General features: G+C 42.5%; 1 protein-coding gene across 1 annotated transcript; it reads right to left on the bottom strand.

Annotated features, from left to right (window-relative positions):
* Positions 1-594: 594 nt before the first annotated feature.
* LOC102667081 (uncharacterized) lies at positions 595-1,415 on the bottom strand. Its single transcript, XM_006590072.1, has 2 exons — positions 1,215-1,415; positions 595-1,104 (listed from the first exon to the last, which is right to left on the bottom strand). The coding sequence occupies exons 1-2, from the start codon at positions 1,413-1,415 to the stop codon at positions 595-597; spliced, it is 711 nt and encodes a 236-aa protein (XP_006590135.1).
* Positions 1,416-11,484: the final 10,069 nt, after the last annotated feature.

The following is an 11,484-nucleotide window of genomic DNA, read 5'->3' as shown; positions in this document are numbered from 1 at the left end:
ATTTGGTGAAGTAGTCAATGGCAACTAAGATGAAGAGATGTACGTTTGAAGCCTTAGGCTCGATGGCTCCGATCACGTCTATGCCCCACATAGAGAATGGCCAAGGTGCTGCCAAGACGCTCAATGGTACGGGTAGGACATTAACATTATTAGCGAAGGCCTAGCACTTATGGTATTTCCTCACATGAATGCAACAATCACTTTCCATAGTGAGGCAGTAATACCACATTCTCAGAATTTTTCGGGCCATGGCATGTCCATTGGCATGCGTTCCAAAGGATCATTCATGCACCTCTATCAGTATTTGCTCAGCCTCTCTTGCATTCACACATTGAAGCAGTACCATGTCATGGTTCCTCTTGTATAAGATATTCCCACTCAGGAAGAAACCGGCCGCCAACCTTTGCAACGTCCTCTTGTCGTTGTCAGAGGCCTCAGGCGGGTATTGCTTGTCTTCGATGTATCGTTTTATAACAAAGTACCAAGGCTTACCATCCTTTTCTTCTTCTATTAAACAGCAATGTGCAGGCTTACCACGACATCTGAATTCGATGTACAACAAATCTTTGTGCGGGCTTAGTTGGAACATTGACGCTAAAGTGGCATGGGCATCGGCCATCTAATTTTCCTATCTAGGAATGTGATGAAAGATATGTCATCAAAGAATTCTATCAACTTCATGATGTAAGCCTGATAAGGCACCAATTTATGGTCTCTAGTCTCCCATTCACCCTTCAATTGATGAATTACCAATGTCGAGTCCCCGTATACCTTGAGCAACTTGACCTTGAAGTCGATCGCCGCTTGGATCCCAAGGGCACACGCCTCATACTCAACTATGTTGTTTGTGCAGTCAAAACCCAACCTAGCTGTGAAAGGTATATATTGTTCATCCGGGGAAACTGATACTGCCCCAACTCCATGGCCTAGTGCATTAGACGCGCCGTCAAACCACACGATCCACTTGTCCCTGTCTTCATCCTCTACTTCCTCCTCAAACAAGTCCATGATGTCCTCATCAGGGAATTCTGGATGCATAGGCTGATAGCCATTGATGGGCTGTTGAGCTAGGTAATCTGCCAAGACACTCCCCTTTATTGCCTTCTAAGTGACATAGACAATATCAAACTCCTACAATAGAAATTTCCACCGAGCTATCCGTCCAATGAGAGCGGGCTTTTCAAAGATGTACTTGACGGATCCATTTTGGATACCAACCAAGTAGTGTAATTCAACATGTACTGCCTCAAACGGTGAGCTGCCCATACCAAAGCACAACACGTTCTCTCTAGCAAAGAGTAGTTCATCTCACATGCCATGAACTTCTTGCTCAAGTAATAGACAACCCGTTCCTTTTTTCCGGACTCGTCATACTGTCCCAGCACACCCCCCATTGACTCATCTAACACAGTCATGTACAGGATAAGGGATCTTCCGGGCACTAGTGGCACAAGAACATGAGGATTCATGAGGCATTGTTTAATCTTTTCGAACGCCACTTGACAATCATCGTCCCATTGGATGGAGTGATTCTTACGCAATAACTTGAAAAAAGGCTCGCAAGTGGCGGTCAGCTGTGATATGAACCTTGCTATGTAGTTCAACCTTACCAGGAAACCTCAGACCTGCTTCTCAGTGCATGGTTCGGGCATTTCAAGGATTGCCCTTACCTTGTCCGGGTCTACCTCTATTCCTTTTTGACTCACGACAAAACCAAACAACTTTCTGGATTTGACCCCGAAAGTGCACTTTGCAGGATTCAACCTTAATCGGTATTTATGCAGCCGCTCGAACAACTTCTGCAAATTGATAAGGTATTCCTCCTCGATCCTTGATTTAGTGATTATGTAATCCACGTAGACCTCGATCTCTTTATGCATCATGTCGTGGAATAGCGTTACCATGGCCCGCTGGTAAGTTACCCCAACGTTCTTGAGCCCAAAGGACATCACCTTGTAGCATAAAGTTCCCCATAGGGTGACAAAAGTTGTCTTTTCCATATCCTCTGGTGCCATCTTTATCTGATTATAGCCTGAGAATCGATCCATGAAAGAAAACAGGGCAAAATTGGTCGTGTTATCTACAAGGATGTCGATGTGCGACAAAAGAAAGTTATCCTTTGGACTGGCTTGGTTTAGATCCTGATAGTCCATGCACACTCACACTTTTCCATCCTTTTTAGGAATCAGCACGACATTGACAACCCATTCCGGGTACCGAGCCACCGCCAAGAAACCAGTGTCGAACTGCTTCTTCACTTCTTCCTTTATTTTCAGGGACATCTCGGGCTTCTTTCTCCTTAGTTTTTGCTTTACCAGAGAACACTCAGGATTTAGAGGTAGTCTGTGATGTATGATGACCAAGCTCAAGCCAGGCATATCCTAGTAGGACCAAGCAAAGATATCTTGGTAGTCTCGCAATAGAGCCACCAATTCATCTCAGAAGTTTGCGGACATGCAAGTGTTGACCTTGACTTCCTTTATTTCTTCGACAACACCTAAGTTCACAACTTTTGTTTCCTCTCGATGTGGCTTCACTTCCCTTTCTTCTTGCTCGACCATCCTCCTCAAATCTGGGGGAAGTCCCTAATCTTCATCCTCTTCCCCTATCTGCTTCACCATTGAACATCAGGGTCCTCGATATCGTTACCCTTACAGGACAAAACCTCGGATATGCGGTAACTCATTTATTCACAACAAGAATAAATATGCAGAAAAAATGAAATGAGTGAAAGTGGGAGATGGATCATATCAATAAAGGAGGTCTTTATATTAAAATCAACGGAACATTTTTTTTTATAAAAAAAGCATGCTTAACAAAAGAGCAGACCCTAAAGCCTAGGCCCAACAATAGGGTTGGAACTATAGGATTACATTGAATTTGTCATGGAAATCTCGGGTCGTTCGATGATTTTCCAATTCCTCAATCCAAAGTTTGGAGGACACAGTCGCACCCAAATTGGTCAGTCTTAAGGGGTTTCTTTGTTTATCACGGCAACCTGACCCTCACAGATCCACCCTGCACTGACAAAGCTTTCATCGATGTGACAAAAGGGGACTCTTTCCACTTATAGCCCTTGTGGCTGAGCCGAGCATCTCTCCTTCCTTTCTAAGGCGATTCTCCTCTTGTTGGCAGACGTAGGCTCGTAACCCAACTTGAACCTTCCTCGATTCTAAGTGAACTCCACCAAGCTGGCCGTGCCATCCCCGTTTCGGCCTAAACCCATTCCGGGCTCATATTTGTGCCCCAACATGGCCCGAGCCACCATCAAAGCAACACCAGATAAGCGTGGCTGCACCAGAGAAGACTCCACATAAGCATTGCTCATAACTTCCAGCGCCTGGAAGGATGTTTCCAACGACTCCTCTACAGCCTCAACATAAGGCGTAGGAAATGAACAACTTACAAGTATATCTTTCTTTCCTGATACTATAATCAACTACCACTCCACCATAAATTTTAACTTCTGGTGCAGCACTGACGGGACCACCCCAACCGAATGAATCCAAGGTCGGCCTAATAACCAGTTGTAGGATGGATTTATATCCATTACTTGGAAGGTAATTTGACACACATGAGGCCCGATTTGAATTGGGAGATCGATCTCTCCCCTTACATCCCGGCAACTGCCATTGAAAGCCCACACCACCATAGAGCTCGGCCTCAGGTGCGACGCGTTAAAAGGCAGCTTATCCAAAGTAGCTTTGGGCATGACATTGAAGGAAGAGCCATTGTCGATGAGCACTTTGGCCACTATGTGGTCCAAACATTTGACAGACACGTACAAGGCTTTGTTGTGTCCCCTACCTTCAATGGGTATCTCTTTGTTGGCGAAAGTGAGGTAATTGTTGGTCATGATGTTATTGACTATACCCCTGAAACCCTCCACGGATATGTCTTGTGCTACATGGGTTTCATTCAAAATCTTGACCAACAATGCCCGATGAGGCTCGGAGTTCATAAGCAGCCCCAACAGAGAAATCCTAGCTGGGGTTTTGTTTAGTTGTTCAATCACCTTGAACTCACTTTGTTGGATGATCCTTGGGAACTCGGTCACCTCCTCAGCTGATATTCCCTTCTTGCTGAAGTCATCCCCTTCCTCTGCAATCTTTCCAATCGGGACCTCGTCATTCGAGGTCTGGCCCACCCTATCTTTCTCGTTTATATTTGCCTTTGCCTTCCACTACGAACGCTGCAAAGATCCATCCACTACGAGTCATGCCATTCATACCATATATATTTGTAGCTTTAGCGGAGGTTAGATCATCCTTAACATGTATGATGGGCGCGTTCTTCCTTCCGTCGGGCCCTTGTGCGGCGTACTTCCATGGCACCGCCTTATCACTTTTGTAAGGGAAGGGTGCAGGCTTCTTAGCTGTAAAGGGCTAGAAACCTCAAGGCCCCTGAGTGGTGACGTCCCTGGTGAAGTGGATCACCAAAGGCTTGGGCTTACTTGGGTTTTTATCATCTGACTACATGCATACATCTCCCTCCACTTTCTTCGCACAACAGACTTCAATCTGGCCCCTGTTCATCATTCCCTATAGCAACTCTTCCGCCATTGGGCATGTCTCCACATCGTGCGATGCCCCCGGATGCATTAAATAGAAATCTCGTTTATCACCATCAAGGCGAATCATACCAGCCTTGCACAATGCTTCCAAAATGAACCTTCTAGAGGTTGACACGTCCCATGTCTTCTTCAGCCCCCGAGGTTCCCATTCTTCCACTGCATTATCCGTTGAGCCTCCATGACTGGCGAGTGGATTGGTCCTCACATTCGGGCTGTACTCTTGAAATGTCAACCATCCCACATTAATCAAGCTTTGTACTTTGTGCTTGAAGGCCACACACTGCTCTATGGAATGCCCCAGAACACCACCGTGATAGGCGCATGTTGCGTTGGGATTGTACCATCGGGGAAAAATAGATTGATAGACCTTCCTGGGGCTCACCAAAACCATTTGGTTGTTGAGCAAAGATGGTAGTAGGTTGGCATAAGGCATCGGTATCGGGGTGAACCCCGAGGGCTTTCTTTCTGGGAAATTCCTCCTCGGGTTTGTGTTTGTGTTGGGATTGGTGTTTCTAGTAGGTTGAGGCTGTACGGGAAATGGATTTTGTCAGGGAGGCCTTTGTGGTTGAGTGGGAAATCTTTGTTGAATAGGCACCGGATTGGGAAGTGTTTCGATGTTGGCTGAATAATTGCACTGATGCGGGGAATATGGGTAAGTGGGGTTGTGAGGGGTTTGTTGGGATTTTGGCCATGTGGGAGCTGAAGTTACGACATGAGCGTCTCCCTCCTTCTTCTTAGCTCTACCCGTTCTAGACTGCCTATTGCTTGTACTCGTTGAAGCGGCGTAATCGAATTTTCCCCTTCTTAAGCCCACTTCAATTCTTTCGCCTGCAAACACCAGATTTGCAAAGCTCAAAGGCATATAACTGTCATACCCTAATTTCGTTTGGGAACTATCATTTGCTAATTTTTTTTATTCTTGCTAGCCGAATTAAGCAGCTTGACACCAATTTCTGTGCAATACAAAAGGTTTTTCGATGTTTCGGTAAGGAATGCAGAAAATACCCAAAAGGGAGGGCAAAAGGGTCATTTTGAAGCTTTTTCAAACCCCTGGCTCCCCTGGGCCCCCAAATAACTTAGAGGTGAAGTAACCAGCTCGCCTGGGCAAGCAAGGTTACTTCAGGTTGAAGCAACAGCTCGCCTGGGCGAGCTACAGATCAACCAAGTCCCCTTATTTCCTATAAATAGGTGTGGGGGGGGGGGGGGAGGGGGCTGAAGGAAGAGCTCCCAAGGTTCCAAGGTCCAACATTGAGAGAAATCAGAGAGGAGAAGAAGAAAGAAGAGAAAAACGAAGTCGAGACCGAATTACGATCGTAATCGACTTCTACATCGTTCTTCGGTGTTCTTCGTTCGTCATACGGTTAGTTTTCGTTTTAAGGATTTGAATGCGATCTATGCACCCTTAGGGGTCCTCTTTCTTGTTTTGTGCATCTTCATCTCCTTCTTCTATCATCAGTAATCTCATTTTCTTCTTGTAAAGTAAGTTTTAACCGATCATTAGTGTTGCAAGTTATCTTTAAAGAAGGATTGAAGGTTAATAAGCCAAACCAAAATAAAACCAACTCATAAACTTCTTCATTTCATCAAATATCACTTGAGATCGTTTCAAGGTCTAACGCCTTAACAATTCTCTCCACTTTTCATCAAACATCACTTGAGGTCGTTTCAAGGTCCAACGCCTTAATGATTCTCTCCACTTTTCATCAAACATCACTTGAGGTCGTTTCAAGGTCCAACGCCTTAACGATTCTCTCCACTTTTCATCAAACATCACTTGAGGTCATTTCAAGGTCCAACGCCTTAACGATTCTCTCTGCCTTTTCAAATTTTTAAAACATTGTTTTAAGGTCTAACACCTTAAATGACTTTTGTTCATAATTAAAATCAATCTTTCAAAAAAAACATAAAATCAATGTAATACACAAACTTTCAGACTTAAAGAACTACGTAGGTTTGAATTCCTCATCTCACTTGAGGATACGTAGGAGTAAGGACAACACCCTTGTCGACCCCAAAAAATAAAAAAAAAATATAAAAAAGGGAAAATACACAATTTTGAAGTCATATTTTGCACACTCGATTAAAGGTTGTCGTCCCTTGTGACGGGCGTGTGGGGTGCTAATACCTTCCCTATGCGTAAACAACTCCCGAACCCTCATTTTCAAAACTCACAGACCTTAATCATTTTGGTTTTTCTAACATTTTCCCTCGAATAAACGTTGGTGGCGACTACACGCATTTTCTTCTTGGGAAGACACGCTTTTATCTTGCCTCGCCCTTCCGCCGAATGGTAGGTTGCAACAGTTGACGACTCCACTGGGGACTTGTTAGAGAGTTAGGCCATTCAATCAGTGTGCAATGTTTTTATCATGACTTCTTTATATATTTTCCCTTTTCCATTTTATCTTTTGTTTTGTCCACATTCATATATAACCTTTGCTATGTTGTTGTATTTGGTGTGTGTTTGTCTATCTATTACATTCATAGTTAGAAATATTTTTTTTATATGCACACATGGCACCTACACCCCGCACACACGTTGAGATATTAGGCCCTATACCTAGGTCTATGTGAGCCATAAGGAGTGGAGGTCGATCTGTGGTCATGCTGGGTCTCCGACTCGCTTGATAACAGTGAAGTCTCATATAGAGTTTTCCTCTTTTAGTGATGCATTGTCGCTGATAGTCCTTATCGCCAAAATGTATTACCAAAGAAGATGATATCTCTAGAGACCAGTAAAGTTACACGAAAGTACCCTCGGGAGTTATCACTAGAAGTGGACATTTGGATCCTTTACATTAGATTCCTAAATTAGGGGGCACATAGCAAACTCATTTTGGTTTGTTCCTTGATTGCATCATGCATCTCTTCATGGCATCGTAATGGACATATCTTTTATCATATTCATGCTTTGCACTTGCATAAGTCCTTGCATTGTCATACATCTTCATTTAGCATGCTTTTGTTCTGCGAACTGCGTACATTCTATTTTCACAGTTCACATGTTATGTTCACTCATACATGATCCTTGCATTTTTCTCTACAAAAAACAAAACAAAAACAAAAAAGAACAAAAGAAAGTCATGAAAGTTTACACCACATTCTTAGTTACATGTGTTGGGTACCATGATGATGGCTATTGGGATTATACACTCATTTCTCTTAAAAATAAATGATTGAAAATCATGTGAACATGGTACCTAATGCATGGTTAACTAGGAAATGATGGTTCTTCGGGCATCTCATGTCAATCTCATAATTATATTTTCCATGTATAGCATAAGTATGCCCTAGTCATTCATCTCTATGATATGTTGTCAAAGTATTGGCTATCAAAATTGTTATTCCTTGGATTATGGGGTTGAACCAAGCACATGTTTTAAATAAAAGTTTATCAACTCAAGGTCAAGTATGGAAGTAACCAGCTTGCAAAAGTTGGGGCAGAAGATGGATCGAGTTACATAGCTTCTTTGTCTACTGCCAACACATGATTGAGCTAAATAATTTACAAAATTAAGGACTGTTGATGTCCATATTTTATTTCCAGTTTCACTTTGACTCTGACAAGATGTAATAAACAATGTCGTCTGAATTGATTCGACCCTATGTCCTACTAAATATCCTGTGTAAAATTTGCAATACTTCAACAATGCATCATTCACATACATCCATGCTTTTTATATTGGTTATATTGTTCATTGCATTCTTTCCTTGAAATCAGAACTATAATCATTGTTATCAAAAGGAAATAACACGCTTTACGATGTCCTTACCAAATGCGTGCTAGAGCTAGAGTAATGAGTGAAATAGAGGAGGTGCCAGAGCAAATGAAAGCCGACATGGAGGCCATGAAAGAGAAAATGGCCACAATGATGGAAGCCATGATTAATATAAAAAAAATGATGGAGGTCAATGCGGCCACAGTTGTTGCCACAAGTACTGCCATAGAAGTGGACCCGACTCACCCATCTGGCCTTAATCAAGTAAATCCTCCAATCTCGGATATAGTAGGGCAGGGATGTGAAGTGTTAGGAAGTATGGGTGGCCCCCATTTTGTGCAAGTTCATAACAAGCATTCCTTCCCACCATATGGCTTGCCTGCACCCAATGTTGCACACGCTCCCGATGAGAATGTCAATAACTCTACTCCCATACTCATTGAGAGCCAACAACCCAATCTGTTCGTGCACATGTCTCTCAACCTATGTGGGAGACACATGAAGCACCCCAAAACCACACTCTAGCCAAATTCGATCCTCACCTCAATGTGCCACTGAGGGGCAAGCATTTGGTAGCATACCCCTGCCAAACACTTTGGGGGGACCTCAGTGTCACCCACAACCACAATCTTTGCATTTTGCGTTGGAAAGACTGCCTCCTGTCGTAGTGGAAAGGGAGAAATTTGATCATATAGAGGAAAGACTGAAGGCTATTGAAGGAAGCAGAGATTATGCCTTTGTTGACATGGTAGAACTGTGTCTAGTGCTCGACTTTGTTATCCCTCCGAAGTTGAAGGTGTCGGATTTCAATAAGTACAGGGGGACCACTTGCCCCAAGAATCACCTGAAAATGTACAACAGGAAAATGGGGGCATACTCAAAAAATGAAAAATTGTTGATGCATTTCTTCCAAGAAAGTCTTATTGGGGCAGCCGTCACTTGGTATACTAATCTGGAACCTTCCCGAGTCCATTCATAGAGGGACCTAATGGTTGCCTTCATTAGGCAATATCAGTACAATTCTGATATGGCTCCGGATAGAATGCAGCTACAGAACATGTGCAAGAAAGAATATGAATCTTTCAAAGAATATGCCTAAAGGTGGAGGAATCTGGCAGCTCAAGTAGTTCCCCCAATGATGGAGAGGGAGATGATAACAATCATAGTAGACACATTACCAGGGTTCTACTATGAGAAGTTGGTAGGTTACACGCCTTCAAGCTTTGTCGATTTAGTTTTCATTGGCGAAAGAATCGAAGTGGGTCTGAAAAGAGGTAAATTTGATTATCCTGCTTTGATGGATGGGAAACCTGGGGAAAATGAAGAGAATAAGAAGGAGGGAGGAACCCATGATGTGACTATTGTTCCCACACAGACAAATTTCCCACCATCTCAACAATGTTAATACTCAGCCAATATCAGCCCTTCTCGTTACCCACCACCCTATCAACCAAGAACACTCAATCATCCACAAAGGTCACCCCTAAATCAGCCACAAGGCTCGCCTGCCGCACATCCAATACCAAACACCACCCTTAACACAAACCAAAACACCAACCAAGGAAGGAATTTTCCAGCAAAGAAGCCTGTAGAATTCACCCCAATTCCTGTGTCATATGCCAACTTACTCCCATATCTACTCAATAATGCAATGGTAGCCATAACCCCAGTCAAGGTTCCTCAACCTCTATTTTTCTGAGGATATATCTCAAACGCAACATGTGCTTATCATGGAGGAGTTTCAGGGCATTCCATTGAGCATTGTATGACCCTAAAACATAAGGTGCAAAATCTGATTGATGCAGGCTGGCTAAAATTTGAGGAGGATAATCGCTTGTGAATTCTGATCTTGGCAAGCGACACTGTGCATGGGGAAATTTGAAGGGTGTTGTTAGATGTCTCTAATGACCCATTAGAATTTTCAAGTTTATTCCATTACTGTAAACAACAGTCACAATGCTGATAATATGGATAAATTTGATGTCCTTATCTCATTCTCTCACAATTATATCTTTGCTTATTTAACTTTCACTGGAATGTGAATGTAAGCCGTTGGTTTCTTTGCTCAAGTGACTTGCGCTCCTGAGTTGATCTCCAAGTCTGTTCAATCAGATACTACTCGTTCTATACGTTTGGTATGGGTTCCATAAACGACAAGTAAAGTAAAAAAGAAGAAAAAGAATGTTTGATTGACTATTTTTTAAATCAAAATAAGAAGTACAAACATTCATGTGACCTCATTCTTAAAAATTTTCTTTCTGAGAGAAAAGTGAGTTATGAAGAATAGGAGTCATTTGACTTAATCCATCAATTGAAAATCTTTTAAATATTTCTCGTCCTTGAAAATTCATTTTCGAGAAGCTGCACAATTTCTTTCATTTTTCCTTGTTACAAGGTCATGACAAAAGACAACAATGGATACCTCAAAGCCCTACACTGGGGCAATGAGAGGCACTATGCATGAGCCTTAAGCGAACCTAGGGGCAGATCAAATGTTCTCACCTGGTAGGTTGAAAACCCGAAAGGGCAGCCTAAGCAAAATTTAGGGTTGATATAAAATAAAATAAAAAACAATCAAGGGCGTGTTATTAAGGTTTTGTCCCAAACTCCAAACTACAAAAGGATCTAAGTCAAGATTTGAAATGATGCACGACCATGTTTCAACATCCAAACACTAGTTTATCCTTTGCTACCCCCTCCGAGCCAAAGCATATTTGTTTTCTAAAAACAACAAAAAAAATAGACAAAGCAAAATAGAAACCCTGAATGGGAACCACCGCTAAACCGACGGGAAGAGTAATGCAAAGAACACATGCATGAAATTGGGAAACAATGAAAAGAAAAAGAAAATAAAATCCACCAAAGGCGAGTGAAGAAAAGAGAGACAAAAGATCTCTAAATTTTGCAAGAAAGGCACAAAAGTGCAACAAAAGATTAATGTATAAGACAAAAGGAGTAGAGCCCAACCCAAGAGTTGAAAGGAACAAAGGTACAAGCAACGCTCTCAAGGTTCCTACTCAATGTAACCCTCAAACACTCTTTAAGCCTCTCTAATCCTTTCTTTCATATCCCTATTTCCCCTGACCACGTTACAAGTCCAATAAAGCCCATGTGGATCAAGGAATGACTAATTTTTGTTTTAAGTTGGGATTTTGGGATATAACCCGCACACGCTTGTAATTGTTAAAAAAA

This window comes from Glycine max, chromosome 10, assembly GCF_000004515.6.
Source record: "Glycine max cultivar Williams 82 chromosome 10, Glycine_max_v4.0, whole genome shotgun sequence".
NCBI lineage: Eukaryota > Viridiplantae > Streptophyta > Magnoliopsida > Fabales > Fabaceae > Glycine > Glycine max.
The sequence above is the reverse complement of the archived record's forward strand: the minus strand, read 5'-3'. Positions and strand labels throughout refer to the sequence as shown.

Bases quoted from the DNA above. Each gene is read 5' to 3' on its own strand.
- LOC102667081 (XM_006590072.1), bottom strand. From the start codon at position 1,415: ATGACTGTGTTAGATGAGTCAATGGGGGGTGTGCTGGGACAGTATGAC. The intron at 1,105-1,214 runs GTATCCAAAATG...TATGTCACTTAG, and splicing joins TGAATTACACTACTTGGTTG to AAGGCAATAAAGGGGAGTGT.